Here is a 17,035-nt window from a genome sequence, read left to right as displayed (position 1 = left end):
CCATGACCCTGTACACCAGCCTTGGCAGGCTGTATGAATTGAGCTCACCGGCAGGAAGCCCTCTTTCGACCCGAAACGCAGGAGCCTGTTCCAACACGGGGTTATAGCCTAGAAACCGTTGGTCTAGATTGGTGGGCCGATTGACGGAGGCAAAGGAAATTGAGTATGAAGCACCCAAGGAGTGTAGTGCGCCCTGTTCGGGAGTTGCCAGTGTTTAGACTACCGATTGACTTACCCAATTAGGAAGTTCGTCCGGTCCAGGTAGTAGTCTCATCGGGCCATTTTGAAAACCAGGGTCCAGAACATGCACAGTATGTCTATGCTTCATAGGGATTCCAATTTGATCTAACTCAGGCTAGGCTTTCAATTTGGATGCAGATCTTAAGAGCGTACAACCTAAGTTTCTATTACCAAAAGGAATTGGCTAGCAATACCACTTCCTACCTTGCTCTCTAATCCGTTACCAATCACGATCCCCCTGTATAGAGCCTACTGAATATACGCTCCCGATAGAAAGGGGCCGGAGGTACAGAGCGACTGTTCCCCCGCACGGGAACTATAACGCTGGTCTAGAATCTGCCTTATCATTATGACTAGGGCTAAGAGCTGTAGACTAAGCTTCTAGTCACTTTAGTCTTCTCGTTAAGGGAATTTACAGGACGCGATTAATATTTTTATAGTTAGAAAAGACATTTTCAAGAAGTCTAATGAAGTGGTATTGTTTCCCTTAAAGACAAAATTCTTCAATGGAAATAACAAGTAACAAGTGCTTCACTAGAACCCTAGTTTATTCCTGCTCTTACAACTCGGATCTTTGATATCAATTGGACACTTCAAACTGAAGTGTAGCCTACTCAGTAGCAGACTTGGCATTCACAGATAGAGATCAAGAGTATCGCAATTAAAGGGTATTTGCGATAGCGTTGTATGCAGCCTTGGGATTATAGCCCCCATCGAATAGCAACGGGCTGGAGCTAGAGCGCCACGAATCCTGGCAAAACATCCGGTATTAGTATACAGACTTTTTTTGCCATGATGAAAATGGGCGCTTACCGGATCAGCCACTCCCCAGACCGTGATTCCAACACACTTTGGCTGGTTCAGGCAAGCCTTGACAACCTATATTGATAGATGTTAAGTGGGAAGTCAATTAAACTAGTCATGGCATCATGAAAACTCACATTTACATAGTCGGTAGAGCTGGCGCCAGCAATATCAAGTTCAGTGACGGCAATCTCCTTTGTTCCTGCACTGGCTAGGGCGTTCAGAGCTGTGAAAGGCTGTGAGTAATCTTCGGTTGACAGAGAAGCAAGGGAGTACTTATCCAGAAATCGCTGCACCGCCACCGGCGCCTAAGTGAGTCTGAGAGCCTTGGAGGGAATGAGTCATCATAGACGGTGAAATGCAATAGCAAATATCTTACCAATTCCGTCGATTGGGACACCGGCAGCAATCCATTTCTTGACATGGCTGACCATACCGTTCAATTTAGGATAGGAGGCGGAATCCAGGCTTTGCAAGATCAGAATATATGCTAAATAAAAAGAGGAAAGGTAATAACTCACTTATAGTCATTTATGTAGAGCTTTGCATTTGGGTCTGTAGCACGAGCTGTTTCGAAAGCGATCCGTACAAAGTCTTCACCGATGACATTGAAGAAGACGCTGTTACGTAGCGAGCCATCTTCGTTGAAAATTTCGTTCACGACGTCCTTAGATCGATTAGTAATGTGGCTTTGTAGGACTGGGGCTATAGATTTCACGTACCCAGGCATAGATCTTACCCTTGTAACGATTCATCACCGTGGTAATGTGGTTCTTCATGACATTGATCAGAGTCGTTCTGTCTCTGATGGAAGAGACCCAAGACGGGAGCTGGGAGTGCCACACTTGGCGAGTTTAGCCTCTCATATTGTAACACGCTTGGATCCTAGGGGCTCGAGAACTTACCGAGAGTATGGCCACGAATCAGCTTCCCATTTGACTGAGCAAAGTTGACCTATAATCCATAAGAACCACGCAAAGGAGCAAAAAGCCTGGGTACGTACCAGATAGTCCGATCCCGTGAAAGAGAATTGCCCTCGGTTTGCTATTTTACAAGTCAGCTTCTCATATTCTAGTGATCACGTAAATATTGATACTTACGCTCAGTAGCATCCCACTTCATACTGTTCTCCGGAGTGAGTTGACCAAAATCGGCCTTGATGATTGCCGGGGTCTTTGCGTTTTTGTTCAAAGAGTACTGATCCCCAATACTTCCGAAATATTTCTTCCCGTGGGCCTTGAACTTGGCATCGATGCTCACAGAGGCCTGTCGGGGTTCAACAGGTTCACAAAGCACTTGGCCAGCGAAAAGAATAGCCAGAGCAGCTGCCTTGATTTGAACCATGTTTGGAAACATGTTATTTCTTCAAGTCGATTAATGGGAATGAGAATGACAGAAAAAACGGACCGTCTGGGAGGAACGAGACAATATTTATATATAAGGCAGGAGCCAGCGTGTCTTGGGGGAAGATGTTCATAGCTGTGTGCTAGATGGCTAAATGGAGATGTTCCCCCGAAGGTTAAAAACCGCACTGCATCATCTATCTCTTTCAGTGATGGAGAACGGATATTGCATATTTATTCAGGGTCCTAGTAATTGGCTCAGAGGAACTAATATTCACTCGTTTTATTTTTCCCCTCCATGCTTTTTTGCCTAAATATTTGCGTAGAGGATTTTAGCCTGGAGGCTGATCTTTGGATACTATCAAACCGCCAAGCTCTTTTTGGGCAGGCAGACCCACTGCAAGTTCTAGCCCCGAAATATAAAAATAAATGGGAGGACCCTTGAGCCTTGGCTTGTGTTCAAGGGGGGAAACATTGCGGTCAGGGGAAACGAAAAAAGGGTCCTCCCGTGTGGAGAAGACGGGAATCCTATGTTGAAGGTCGTCCCAACCAATTATCTTCAACCTCGCCAACTTAGGCTCGCCTTAGTTTCAAAAATGTTCAAATTAATTTCAACCTCCTCCGCTAAATCCGCCGAGGAACCTGCGAGCGGGATCATTTCCGACATTCTTCAAGAAACTTTCCACAATGCACCACCCAACCCGAACAGAAAAGATAACAACCTAACAGAAAACGTTCGAAGATTAGTGTGTCTTATACTGAAACAGCCATATGATGATAATGTCTCAGTACAAGGTAAATCTCTTCAGCGTTACCATCGACACCCACGTGTAGTGTCATAATCCTTTCCATGCATTTATCCAGCCTCAGGAGGCAGTTCCACAACTGCACATTCTACAGATTATATTATAGCCTGAAGACAGAATTGAATGGTAAAGCCGGTGCGGACCGCTCCCTTTCGAGAAAGGCATTAGTCCGGCGGACGATTGTTTCTGGCTAATGTAGTTCATCCTAGACCATATCTCTGCAGGCAGCAAATAACGAAAGCACCTACCATGCCTGATTTTTTTCTAACTGAAACATCGTGAGCTTGCTTGCGAAAAGGACTAATTCAAATAATTTGTCCGGCTAAACAATTCAACCTTTAAGCCGTGCTTGGATCATTTAAACAAGGTCATCTCCTACCCAGGTGCTTTAGCTTTCTGCTTGAAGTCATTCAATCATCTTTCAATCATACAAACAATCACTGACTAGAACCTTACCGACAATGAGGTTCTTCAAGGCGAAGTCCGGCCTGGTGTCATCCGTCATATTTTTGCTTGCATCAGTGCCAGTTGCCGTTGCTGATTGTGCGCTCCCATCGAGTTATAGTTGGACCTCAACTGGCGCTCTCGCGAACCCTAAGTCTGGATGGACTGCAATCAAGGACTTTACCAACGTGGTTTTCAACAACAAGCATATCGTCTATGCATCAACTACCGACGGAAGTGGGAAGTACGGTTCGATGAGTTTCGGCGCCTTTTCGGATTGGTCTGGTATGACATCTGCCAGCCAAAACGGAATGAGCTTTACAGCCGTTGCGCCCACTTTGTTCTACTTCCAACCGAAGAATATCTGGGTCCTAGCCTATCAATGGGGCTCGAGCACCTTTACCTATCGAACATCAAGTGATCCTACTAGTGGTTCATGGTCATCGGAGCAAGCCCTGTTTTCTGGAAAGATCACCGGCTCAAGTACTGGCGCTATTGATCAGACCCTCATCGGTGACTCTACACATATGTACCTTTTCTTTGCGGGAGACAATGGCAAGATCTACCGCTCCACTATGCCTATCGGCAATTTCCCAGGAAATTTCGGAACAGGTTCAGAGGTGGTGCTAAGTGACACTCAGAACAACCTATTTGAGGCAGTTCAAGTGTACACTGTTAAAGGCCAAAACAAGTACCTCATGATCGTCGAGGCAATTGGATCACAAGGGCGATATTTCCATTCATTCACCGCTAGTAGTCTCGGCGGCTCGTGGACACCGCAGGCTACAAGCGAGAGCAAGCCCTTCGCCGGAAAGGCTAACAGTGGTGCAAGCTGGACCAACGACATCAGTCATGGCGATTTAGTTCGCACCAACCCTGACCAAACAATGACCATCGATCCATGCAATCTGCAATTCCTCTATCAGGGGCGAAACCCGAACTCCGGTGGCCAGTACAATACCCTACCGTGGAAACCAGGGATGCTCACTCTGAAGAAATAAAGGGGTTTTGGTATTGGGGACAGAGCTGTGAAGACGGACTCGTGATAAATGTGGGAGGATGGCCATGTAGGTCGAGTACATATGAGGAGGGAGAGGGCTCACGTCTGAGATTGGTGGTCGGATGAAGATGAAATGCTCTGTACCGGTATTATTACTACTCGCTAGCACATTTGTATGTAGATAGAGGCTCTATTATTTGATGGTCGTCTACACAGTCCGTGTGAAACGATGGAGGGCACAAATAGAGCCGTCTCTTTGCAAACAAAACAACCTTCCGACCGTCTGACTACTCATCGCACGTGAGCAATTATCCAGCTCTCTGTAGTATAAGTTACAGAAGATTGAGGATCTGAGCCGTAGCGGGGAGAATCGAGATCGCCTTAATATGAGCTCTCATCGATAGACGGAATTTTCAAATTTCCAAGGACAAAAGCCTTGTTGATAAAGTTACATGCTTTTTCGGTGTATCATTCTTGATCCGGCTTAAAGGTTCTCTAATCAAGGTATAAGCGTGGATCTCTCCCATCAGACATAGAACTCGAGATAGTGTGAACCCCATTGATTTGCCCCGAGCTGGTAATGGCCGACTTTAGTCCGTGGTAGAATTTGGACACGCATTGAACAGCGCAGACAAGTCTAAGGAAAGTGGAAACCAAGGCCGCTATTGAGAATAGCAGCATGTTGTCTATTCCACTTGTCTTCAATCGTATTCCATTTCCGCACAGAACAATGATTCGGCTCAGAAAATGAATGATAAGTGCAGGATAGCAAGGCTATTACGAGAGAAAGAATTTCATCAGCAAGAGCAGGTAACAATGATGAATGTGGTTATGAGCTACTCATAATAATACCCGTCATCGCCCACTTTTCTCGTCTCGAACGAACCAAATACCGAGAAGAAGGGCTAGTAAAGTCACTGGGATCAAACCATTGCGAGAGAGTATTCTGCTGCCTCGAAGAGAATGTCGGCCAGGTTATACTGAAGAATGAATCCAACAAAGAAAAAGAAAAGAAGGCTGGTTTTAACGAGGAGAATCTAAAATATATCAGCAATGCCTCTCCTAGCAATAAAACCTTTGAAAGTATCAGAGCGGATAATTTGCCTCATACGCAGTCTTCATGGACACGCCCATCGGCAGCTCACTTATGCTCTTTTGTATTTATAAGCGAGGAATAATAGCACTGTGTACATATTTATGACCCCCTGTTGTATACTAGTCTTATATTGTCGCCAATACATGAGGCGGTGGGTAAGACGGTAACGCCCTTGTCGCGATGGTATGGCCTTGATGTCTCAACTTCTCTGCTGTTCTTTCACATACATACACTGTAGTAACACTTTGAATGATTGAGCATTTCCACTGGATGACTACGTCTCGCAACGCAGAAAGGTTGTGCATTAGTGCCGTACGCTGGCTTCAACCCTGACTCACACTGTGGGGCCACTAGGCCCTTAGCGCAGGTGCCATAGCAACAACGTATTGAGCCTCAACACGTCTGCGCTAACTTCCTCCCTCAACCCAAGCTTTGTTTTTTTTTTACATCTGAGGGCACGTTCTATTGCGACGAAGTGGAATATGTCGTCTGGTTCTGAGTCCAGCCCAGACGGTTCTGTTTTTGTCGACGTTGAAGATGTTCAAGACTTCAATACAGGAAACTCCCTTCCGCTCTCAGTCGAGGAGGTCGCCAGAATCAAGGAATGGCTCCAGCCAACTCCGTATGGCCTGGAGCGGAGCGAATATTGCAGACACCGCGCTTCATATCTAGCCGGAACCGGACAGTGGCTCACATCAACAACCGTCTATCGACAGTGGCACCAAGGCGCCGACAATGGCATTCTCTGGATCAAAGGTATCCCGGGGTCAGGGAAATCCGTTATGGCTGCTTCGATTATCGACCAATTACAAAAGGAAGAGGTCCCGGTCCTTTATTTCTTTTTTCGACAGATCATTGATGCCAACCATCAACCAAAGGCCGCGTTACAGGACTGGCTCTGTCAGGTCCTCAATTACAGCCCTCGTCTACAGATGAAGTTGAATGACTACATTGAGGAGAATCGTGCCCTAGATACTCTTTCCCTAAGCGACCTCTGGAAAGACCTCAAGTTGGCACTGGCCTCATTCCCCAAGGCTTACTGCGTCACAGACGCTCTGGATGAGATGGATCAGGGGAATGATCAATTCCTGCATGATCTAGCGGAGCTCGGCCAGTGGCGCCCTTCAAATATCAAAGTCTTAATCACCTCACGCCCGGTAGCTGCTGTGGAAAACTGTTTGCGAGCGACTTCCATCGCTCACATTCGACTGGAAGAGCACCTGGTCGATAATGATATCGCTGCATACGTGCAATATAAACTTGGACGCTCATCTGTTCCGCCTGAGTGTTGGGGAACCATCAAAAAGGCCGTTCCAGGTCGAGCGAATGGCTTGTTCTTATACGCAAAGCTTTCAATGAATGCCTTCCTTGATCCAGGTGCCGACCCGACCGAGGTCCTCAGGGCATTACCGGCCGATCTGAATGTTATGTACAACGACCTCTTGCGTGAACACGCAAAACGATCAGGAGTACCTGATGACTTCCAACGCTTTATCATGCAGTTTGTCACGCATGCCACACGCCCACTGCGTCTCCTCGAAATCGCTGAAATCTCAGAGGTCGTTCATGCCACGGATGAAAGTGGCAGTTTGAAAGCAACTAAAGACCTGGTCAGAGCGGCATGCGGTCCGCTGCTTGAAATCCTACCTGATGAGACAGTCTCAGTTGCCCACCACTCCTTCACCGAATTTCTAAAGGGACTCACCCGCTCCAGTGATTGCGATGATGACTATCCAGTTCTTCTCGCTGGTCCAACTAACAAACGTCTTGCTGTTGCTTGCTTGGATTACCTGACCTGTCTGGATCACTCTGGAATCAAGGAAAGGTTTGACAAAAATGTAAATTATTGTCTTGAACATGCTGAAGGAACCCAATTGAGACTGCAATTTCCCTTCTTGGACTATGCAGTCGAAAACTGGCATATCCATGCTCGGCGCGCAGAACAAGCTGGTATAGACGTTTTTTCCGTCTACGAGCTGCTCGATACAATCTTTGCGCATCAGCAGAGATTTATTGCCTTGGTTGCCATGATGTGGCCGGATGCCGGGATCAATTGTATAACACCCCTCCATGTTTCTGCGGGGACCGGCCTCGCTGGATACGTAGGATATTTGCTTCAACGCGAGAGTGAGACGGAAATGTATGATAGTAACCGTCAGACTCCTCTCTGCTGGGCTGCAATGTCAGGGCACAGCGACACTGTGCAAGTACTACTTGCTAATGGAGCTAAGCCTAATGTGCAGGGAATATCAGGACTCAAGCCATTGCATTATGCTGCCAGAAAGAACCATGCTGAAGTCGTCAAACTTTTGCTCTCGGCTGGGGTTGATCCAATGACCCCCACACACGAGAATCGCAGGCCAGATGTTTATACTCTCAGAGTGTGGCATACACCACTGATGTATGCATGCCATGCTGGCCATGTTGAGGCAGTGTCTGCTTTCCTACCCTTCTTAAACGACATTCAAACTTGCCAACAAGCCCTTTACTGGGCAGCAGTAAGAGGACAAGCAGCAGTTGTGGATCTGGTCCTTCAGCATTCTGGAGTGGACGTTAATGCGAAATTTCGAGGAGACACCGCACTTTTCAAAGCCTGTGAAGCTGGCGACCAAAAGTCAATCGACATATTGTTGCGGGCTGGGGCTGATCCCAACTTATTCTGTGCGAAAGCTAAGGATGAGTTCACCGGAAAAGGAAGTCATCGTTCTACTCGCTACTTTGGAAGGCGGGAAGGTGGAGACCTGGGAGGATTTACGGCTCTGCATTCCCTTTGTGGGACATTTCGTGAATCCCCTATCTGCAGCAATGGTCTACAGTCATTACTTGATGCGGGTGCGGATATTCATCTAAAAGACCCGGAAGGCTCTACGCCCTTGCATTACGCCTGCAGAGCGAATCAAATCAATCTAGTCAAAACTTTGTTGGAGGCTGGGGCAGACCCCACTGGTGAGAACGACGCAGGCGAGACACCTCTCCATACCGACGGAGCTGAAGACAAGCGGCTTTTACCAGTGCTTTTAAAATCGGACCTTGTGAATATTAACAAGCAGCTTCGCAAGACTGGAAAAACTCCATTGATGTGTCGCCTTGAGCGAAACAAGTCCCCGCTTGCCTTTCTGCAGTATAAGCCCGATGTCAATGTCATGAACGCAGAGGGTAATACCGGGCTACATATTGCTTTGGAAAGACGCCGACACCCCGTGGAAGACTACCGTGAAATAGTGGTAGCTTTATTGTCCTGCGGCGCCAATCCGAACTTGAAAAATCGAGTAGGAGACACTCCATTACACACAATGTGCGAGGACGCCTACGAGTTACTACCTATCCTGTTGCAAGCTGGTGCAGATTTTGAAGCACGGGACCGAGCTGGTCGTACTGTGCTTTTTAGGCACATTGACTCCATTCAAATCTCTAGGTCAAACCCCATGCTCTTCCAGACCTTGATTGATCTGGGTGTCCGCCTTGACACACGCGACTTCAAAGGGCGGACTCTCCTGCATCAATGCTGTCACCAAATCAGTCGACTAGACCATATGATAAGTCTTGGGCTTGATCCCACTCTCACAGATTATGAGGGGAATACACTTTTGATTGAGATTGCCGCCTCGAAAATTTCCAACATTAGTAAGTTGGCATTTCTGAAGCATCTTTGCGGCTTGGGTCTGGCCATAGATCAAGCGAATCATCGCGGGAATACCGTGTTGCACACACTGTGTGCTAGGGTGGAAACTCCCAACGAGCACCTGCGCTCCCTTGACTATGTCCTTGACATTTGCAATAATCCGAATCCCTGTGACATTGATGGTGTTCAACCGCTGCACCTGGCTGCGACAATCTCTGAGGTCTATGTTTACAAGCTCCTTAACTCTGGGGCGGACATATTTGGAGTAACACATGAAGGAATGTCCGCCCTTCACACTGCAGCCCGGGCACGCCTGCCTAATATCGTTGGTCTTCTCTGCTCTAGGTTATTGGAAGTAGGGGACGACATGCGAAGAGCATTCATCAATCAGCAAAATACTGAAGGCCAAACAGCACTTCACCTTGCTTGTCGTTCGGGACGTCCTGAGACTGTTCAAATCTTGCTCGAAGCCGGCGCAGAAGTTCATTTGATGGATGAGACCGAACTAAACCGCTCCTTATTTAAGGAGTGTGCGCAGTTTGAAGCCGAGCAAACACTGTGGGATCACATCCAGAACACCTATTCCTACAATGCAGCCGGCGTCTTGCTCAATGACACGAAACGCCCATGCTCTGATCAAGATGGCGCTCTCAGCACGGGCGGTGGGTCACCTAGGCCACATAGGTCACATTGGTCACATAGGTCACATTGGTCACATACAGTCCATGATTCGACTCGACTGGATGCAATATTGGAGTTTCTGGTGCTTCAGGATCCTATTCCACTTGCCAAATGTCGCTCATTTAGTTTCGCTTTCTACGAAGCTGTGTCAAATCATCACGAATATACTGTAGATTGCTTCTCGCGGCTATGGACACGCATGTGCCCGGATATCCTATTCAACCATTCAAACCGCCTGGAGTACCTTACGTCAAAATACCGCCTCGAAGCAACCCAACAAGCGCTGAGAGAATACAGCAACTCTGACGACGCTGACCACCCATCTAAGAGCATCGAATTTCTGGAAGAGCTGTTGTTCCGAAGGCAATACGAAATACTTGAGGAGTCCATCGCAAAACAAGGTGACCCTTTTCGTATCAATCGCGATGCTCATTCCCTGCTACATTCACTTGTTAAATGGGGCTTCAACGATATACTGGCCCGGGTCTGTCCCCGTGATGCAGTCCTCGATCTGGATGACCACGAATGGTGCCGAATGGCAGAGGCAAAGGCAAGTTGCTCCCAGTCCAGCCTCATTAGGTCTCTATTAGTAACTGCCTGTCTATCCGAGTTGCCTAATATGAGCGTCTTGACATTTCTTGTTGAGGAGATTGGAGTTAACCTGGATATCAAATGCCGATCGCCATCGCGGGGAATACAAGAACTCATTTTTGTTCCATCTGGTGGACCTCTTCATCAAGTTGCTGCTGGAGGAAGCTGGTGGCATGTGGCAAAGGCGTTGCCATACCTGATCAAAATGGGCGCTAATGTGGAGTTACGTGATGATGATGGAGCGACACCATTACAGACTGCATTGAGTGGATCACATTACTCAGGCCCGTTCCATAAAGATGCTGCAAAGCTGCTCATTGAGTGCGGAGCAGATGTAAATGCCGTGGATGCCAAAGGGATGACATGTTTGGCAAAGGCTGGCAATGACTTGACGCTACTCAAGCTGCTCCTGGCCAATGGTGCTACAGTTACTGCCTCGGATATCTTTTCCGCCATTGGGTTGGAGCAGGTTGAGAAACTGGAGGTTCTCCTCGCCCAGGGCGATTATGCCAACTTGAGAAAGCCTGGACCCGGTAGAATATGCAAAAGTCGCTCCAGGGGGGTCCGAATTGTTGACTCTGAAGTATCGCCGCTGCTGCATGTACTTGGCTACGGAACACCAACAATGTACCAACCAGAAGACGTCTCCCGGGGCACGCGCATGGTGAAAACACTCCTCAACCACGGTGCAGATCTATATGCCTACTTCAGTAAAGACGTGCGAGTGATGAAAGAGGGATATGATGAGCATTCGGATATGGATGAATCAGAAGAGTTGGACGTGTGGGAACCGCAAACAACAACAGTCATTCATGAGTTTCTGCGCACCGGGCTCCTGATCGAGCCATTGTTCCACTTGCCATTTTTGGATCTCGAGCTTCGCGATTCTAGCGGTGAAACCTTACTTCTCGCCGCATGCCGAAGTTATGAAACATTGAACACAGAGATTCATTGTGCTCAGGGGCAGGAAACTGTTACCAAAACAGTCCTCCAAGAGCTTATAGACCGCGGTGCAGATGTCGCCGCGCGAGACAAGTATGGTAAAAACATTTTCCATCATATAGGACTTTACTATCCTGGAAATGATTTTGCGGAGACTTGCATGGCTATCATCGAAAAGAATCCCAACCTCATCCATCAACCCAACCTGGCTGGTGATACCTTCTTCCACGAAATTCTGCGTCAGCATGCATTCCAATACATGGATCTATTCTGGGAACTGGGCGCAAATCCACTCCAACCAGACTCATATGGGAACACGGCCCTTCACTACTTGGCTGATGAGCTCTCGCCAGACCCAGAACGAAAGTCTCACTTCGACCTCTTCAGAAAGTTCCTCGCTGCTGGTGTCGACATCAATGCCAAAAACCGTAAGGGTGAAACCCCACTCTTCAGATATATCCTACAGAACAGCGACCACTGGGTTTTTCCATCCGATGAAGAACCAAGTCGCCCCTGCTTTGATTTCTTCCAAGAAACAGGCGCCGATTTCTTTGCCCGCAACAATGCTGGCTCGACCTTACTTCATTTGGTCGCATCAGTACGTAGTCGCAGCAAATTTAACGAAAAGGAGGCCGTCGAATATGAGGTACAAAGTTTCAAAATTCTGATCAGTATGGGACTAGATCCTATGGCCGAGGATATGCAGCAGCGAACTAGCTTGGATGTGGCTGCTGCTTGTGGCAGTGAACACATCCTGAAACTTTTCGAAAGGAAGCCGATGGAGTAAAGGTTCTTTTTTCTAACCCCTCCACGTGATTGTTTTTAAAGCTCACTGGGAATGGCAACTGTATATTTCGTGTTATTTGAAGGACCCTGTTTTGATTTGGGGCAGGTTAAGATCAATTACATACATGAAACAAGGAAGGAAGTGCATCGGAAGTCTGTTTGCGTACGTCGGGGAATCGCCACCCGGAGATTCCCCGCGGTTTTGCCGTTGTCTCATGGAAACTTCCGAATGCGTCCAAAGAGGCAATGAACGTCACAAGGCGATCCAGATCCGCGCAGATGTCCTATTTAATTGGTTCTGGGCATCATTAAATCTCGGGAAAATACCTGTAGCTCTTAACTAGAGATATAAAAGTGGTTATACCCCGCGAAATAAATGGAACAACTATAGCATGAGATCTCCACCATGAAGTTGTCCAGTGCGATTTTTGTCTTTTTGGCCGACCGAGCAGCATGTGCTGTCTTCAGTCGCGAGGTTTCCTCGGTTGATTACAACTCGGCGCCTCCAAACCTATCGACATTAGCGAATGCCACGCTATTTAACACATGGAGACCGAGAGCTCATATACTCCCTCCATCTGGAAAGATAGGCGATCCGTGCATGCATTACACTGATCCTAAGACAGGACTCTTCCATGTGGGCTTCCTCCACGACGGAATTGCAGGCGCCACCACAGATGATCTCGCTACTTACACGGATTTGATGCCCGACGGACGTCCTTCAATTGTTGCAGGAGGGAAAAATGATCCGCTGGCTGTCTTCGATGGCTCAGTGATCCCCAATGGCATTGATGGTCTGCCAACATTGCTATATACTTCGGTGTCTTATCTCCCAATTCACTGGTCTATTCCCTACACCCGGGGAAGCGAAACCCAGTCCTTGGCCGTTACCTATGATGGTGGTCGCAACTTCACCAAGCTCAGCCAAGGCCCGGTCATCCCTTCACCGCCATTCGCCCTCAATGTGACGGCATTCCGTGACCCATATGCCTTCCAAAACCCGGCATTGGATTCAGCGCTCAACAGTACCCAAGGAACTTGGTATATCGCCATCTCTGGCGGTGTTCACAATATCGGACCTTGCCAGTTCCTCTATCGCCAGCATGATGCGGGCTTCCAGTACTGGGAATATCTCGGGCAATGGTGGCAGGAACCTGTCAACACAACCTGGGGTAATGGTGACTGGGCTGGAGGATGGGGCTTCAACTTTGAGGTTGGCAACGTCTTCAGCTTGAATGAAGACGGGTACAGCGAGGACGGAGAATTATTCATGACACTCGGCACTGAGGGATCAGAGGCACCTGTCACTCCAAGAGTTACTTCCATCCATGGCATGTTGTGGGTAACAGGAAACATCACCAAGGGAGATTCTGTCGCTTTCACTCCCACCATGGCAGGTTTCCTTGACTGGGGCTTGTCATCATATGCAGCTGCGGGGAAGATCCTACCAGCAACTTCTAAGGCTTCTGCTAAGAGCGGCGCCCCTGATCGCTTCATCTCCTATGTCTGGCTCACTGGAGATCAGTTCGAGTTGGCAACTGGCTTCCCTAAAGCTCAGCAAAACTGGACCGGAACCCTTCTTCTCCCACGCGAGTTGAAGGTTGAAACTCTTCCCAATGTTGTAGACAATGAGCTTGCACGCGAGCCACTGTCTTCCTGGCGCGTGTCTCGCGAGGAATCTGGCCAAGTTGATCTCCAGACTATGGGAATCTCAATTGCCAGGGAGACCTACGATGCTCTGACTTCTGGGTCCTCCTCTGTCGAGGCAGGTCGGACATTGTCCGAAGCTGGAGACGTGGCGTTTGAAACCTCACCATCAAGCAAATTCTTCGTTCTGACCGCAAACATTTCTTTCCCAAGCTCAGCCCGTGGCTCCGATCTTCAATCCGGGTTCAAGATTCTGTCGTCAGAGCTTGAGTCGACGTCCATCTATTACCAATTCTCAAACGAATCCATCATTATCGACCGCAGCAACACAAGTGCTGCAGCAAAGACTACTGATGGAATCAGCAGCGACAACGAGGCAGGTCGCCTGCGCCTTTTCGATATCGCGCAGAATGGAGCTGAAAATATCGAGATCTTGGAGCTCACTATCGTGGTGGATAGTGGCGTTCTGGAGATTTATGCCAATGGACGCTTCGCGTTGAGCACCTGGGCACGGTAAGTACATCTAGTGTCATCGCATAACACACAGCTCACTAACTTGATATTCAGGTCCTGGTATGCAAATTCGACCGATATTAGCTTTTTCCACAACGGTGTGGGAGAAGTAACCTTTGGAAATGTGACAGTCTTTGAAGGACTGTACAATGCTTGGCCCCAGAGAAAATAAACGGGGATGTATTATATATGTTTTTGTATGTGAGTATATCTTGGCCAAAAATTAAGCTTGAGCTGTATGTATTTTGAAATAACAGGTATCCATGTAGGGCTCTACAGCCACACAATCAGCATGTTAGAATATATCTCATAAAGCAGGTGATAAACTTTTGTTTTCTGTATGTTATTGGGCTGCAGAGTTACAGTAAACCTTCTCCTGCGAATCCCCATAGGCCAAGAGTCATGTCCGAGCCAGCTCCGAAGATACCCCCGGACTTGTATCATGGAGCCCCCCACATTTTGTCTAGGTCGGGCCCCACATACCGTTCAGAGTCAACTGGACAAATTTCAGACGATCGCTCGAAGCTGTTTGCTCTGTACCATACGAGCAGCGATCAAAAGAATGGCCCCCAGGAGCAATGATACACCAGAAAATAGTGACAACGAGAGATATCCGTACTTCTCAGCAAGAGCACCGCTGATGGGTATATTGGCCATGGCTCTGTAATTTTGTCAGAATATGCAACACTAGGTCGAAAAAGGGGCCATACGATAGAGCTGTAGATCCTGAAACGCTTCCAATTGCAAGACCAAGAGTATTACGGCTAGCAACTTGTGCAGCACAGGCTTGCTGAAGAGATAGGATACCCTAGATTACCACCGATTAGTATTTGCATTCTCCGTAATAAGGAAGACGACTCACCCCAGACGCAAAGCCATACGCAGCAGACCAGATCACAAGGCTAGTGACAGACGTTACCTTGGTCCAGCACAATGCGACAACTCCTGCACTTATAGTTGCCAGAATGCAGCAGTTGAACTTCCCGTATTTATCAGCCATGATACCTGGGAGAATCCGACCAAAGAATGAAGTGCCGTTCACAATGGAGACGGTATAGAAGGCTAGGGTTGTAGAGAAACCTTTTTCCACAGCAAAAGATGTTGTGTAGAAGAATGGTGAGAACATCCCAAAATATACGATGAACATGGCAAGACACAGTAGCTGCAGCGAACGCTGTTTGAAAAGACCCAAGACTTCTTCCCTGTGATTCTTCGGCTTGACGCTTTGTTCGGGGGTCTTCTCATCATCCAACTCCTCGCATCTCTCATTATCTGCACTGATTGAGGGTGCGACTGGGGATTTGGCAACGGAACAAGAGAAGATGAAGCAAGGTATCATAATAAAGCCCACGATTCGCATGGTCCACGGAAACCCAATGCTGGGATTGTTGAGTAGTCTGTCAATTGCGATCGGCCAAATAACACCACCTAGGGACGAGCCTGCAAGGACGATACCCATCGCAGCTGCACGTTTAATTTTGATGTATTGTCCGACCAGCGCGAGCATAGGCCATGATACCAGGGCCATGGAGATGCCCAACAAAACTCCTTGTGCAAGTAGAAATTGGTAGAACTCCTGACAAATTGAAATCATCATAACTGAAAATACAGTACCGATAGAGCCGGTGTAAACCATGATCTGTACATACAATATGAGGTAAGCTTCATCTCATCATAGCTCGATTCAATGAGTTCACCTTTGGACCAAATATATCAAGCATTGCACCCGACCCCAGAGAAATGGAGAAGAGGAAGAAGATTGAAACAGCCCCTAGCCATGCAATGGTAGATGATGAACTTGAGGAAAGCTGGTTCCTGCCATAGTATTCTTCAAATATGCCGAACGAGTTCATGAACCCGACAGTGCAGAAGAGACAAGTAAAGGCCCCAAATACGACGAGCCATGCCCGAGGTCTGGAAAAGTCAGCTTTCCGAATTGACACTTGAAATGAGAATATGACGCACGTGTATTCAGTTGATGCCATTTCCCCGTCTCAACGTTGACGACTCTTGGACTCTATCGGCGACCAGGAGATCTTATAAAGGTGGAGATTGAACACATTGTAGAAATCGTCAATATTTATATTAAACTGGACTGTTTGCATCTCTAAGGTTAAAAATGCTTCACCGGAGTCTCCGAGGCTGTGATGACGCTCGGAGTTGTTTGTTGGCTTGAGAATTTGGCTATATGTGGTCGACGAATCGGGGTTAGTGTTTACCGGAGACTCCGCGGACCTTCCGGTCATCCAGACTCAACATTCCCAATTTTTGCCGCAGGGGATATTCTCATGCTGCTTTGATCCTCTGATTCATCGATGTCCTCTGGCTCTTTTAATGTTTACTCAAAATTATGAAGCGAAGGCCGAATGCTGAGACTGAATCCGGGGGTGCTGGATCGCCTCCAAAAAAGCAGCCCCGACAGGACCCGGTGTCGTGTGAGTCCTGTCGGAAGAAGAAGTCGAAGTGCGATAGGGGTTACCCTTGCGGTAACTGTTCTATGCGCAAGCTGGAATGCATTTA

At 47.7% G+C, this 17,035-nt stretch overlaps 5 protein-coding genes across 5 annotated transcripts; 3 read left to right on the top strand and 2 right to left on the bottom strand.

Annotated features, from left to right (window-relative positions):
• Positions 1–901: 901 nt before the first annotated feature.
• Positions 902–2,388, bottom strand: PENARI_c005G07199 (endo-1,4-beta-xylanase; the record flags this gene model as incomplete). The annotated part of the gene is made up of 9 exons (XM_022629844.1): positions 902–991; positions 1,054–1,119; positions 1,182–1,270; positions 1,424–1,512; positions 1,566–1,711; positions 1,767–1,888; positions 1,950–1,998; positions 2,048–2,088; positions 2,145–2,388. The coding sequence occupies 9 exons, from the start codon at positions 2,386–2,388 to the stop codon at positions 902–904; spliced, it is 936 nt and encodes a 311-aa protein (XP_022490267.1).
• Positions 2,389–3,654: 1,266 nt separating this feature from the next.
• PENARI_c005G09575 (uncharacterized protein) lies at positions 3,655–4,638 on the top strand (the record flags this gene model as incomplete). Its single annotated transcript, XM_022629959.1, has 1 exon — positions 3,655–4,638. One exon carries the CDS (start codon positions 3,655–3,657, stop codon positions 4,636–4,638), a length of 984 nt encoding a protein of 327 aa, XP_022490396.1.
• A 1,577-nt stretch (positions 4,639–6,215) lies between these two features.
• PENARI_c005G04347 (uncharacterized protein) lies at positions 6,216–12,356 on the top strand (the record flags this gene model as incomplete). The annotated part of the gene is made up of 2 exons (XM_022629707.1): positions 6,216–10,017; positions 10,210–12,356. The coding sequence occupies 2 exons, from the start codon at positions 6,216–6,218 to the stop codon at positions 12,354–12,356; spliced, it is 5,949 nt and encodes a 1,982-aa protein (XP_022490204.1).
• A 405-nt stretch (positions 12,357–12,761) lies between these two features.
• Positions 12,762–14,687, top strand: PENARI_c005G11792 (glycoside hydrolase family 32 protein; the record flags this gene model as incomplete). The annotated part of the gene is made up of 2 exons (XM_022630063.1): positions 12,762–14,515; positions 14,570–14,687. The coding sequence occupies 2 exons, from the start codon at positions 12,762–12,764 to the stop codon at positions 14,685–14,687; spliced, it is 1,872 nt and encodes a 623-aa protein (XP_022490399.1).
• Positions 14,688–15,022: 335 nt separating this feature from the next.
• On the bottom strand, positions 15,023–16,043 carry PENARI_c005G00035 (uncharacterized protein; the record flags this gene model as incomplete). The annotated part of the gene is made up of 3 exons (XM_022629520.1): positions 15,023–15,176; positions 15,226–15,323; positions 15,378–16,043. The coding sequence occupies 3 exons, from the start codon at positions 16,041–16,043 to the stop codon at positions 15,023–15,025; spliced, it is 918 nt and encodes a 305-aa protein (XP_022490377.1).
• Between the last annotated feature and the right edge of the window lie 992 nt (positions 16,044–17,035).

The sequence above is a fragment of the Penicillium arizonense genome (genome assembly GCF_001773325.1).
Source record: "Penicillium arizonense strain CBS 141311 chromosome Unknown PENARI_contig005, whole genome shotgun sequence".
NCBI classification, from domain to species: domain Eukaryota; kingdom Fungi; phylum Ascomycota; class Eurotiomycetes; order Eurotiales; family Aspergillaceae; genus Penicillium; species Penicillium arizonense.
The sequence above is the reverse complement of the archived record's forward strand: the minus strand, read 5'-3'. Positions and strand labels throughout refer to the sequence as shown.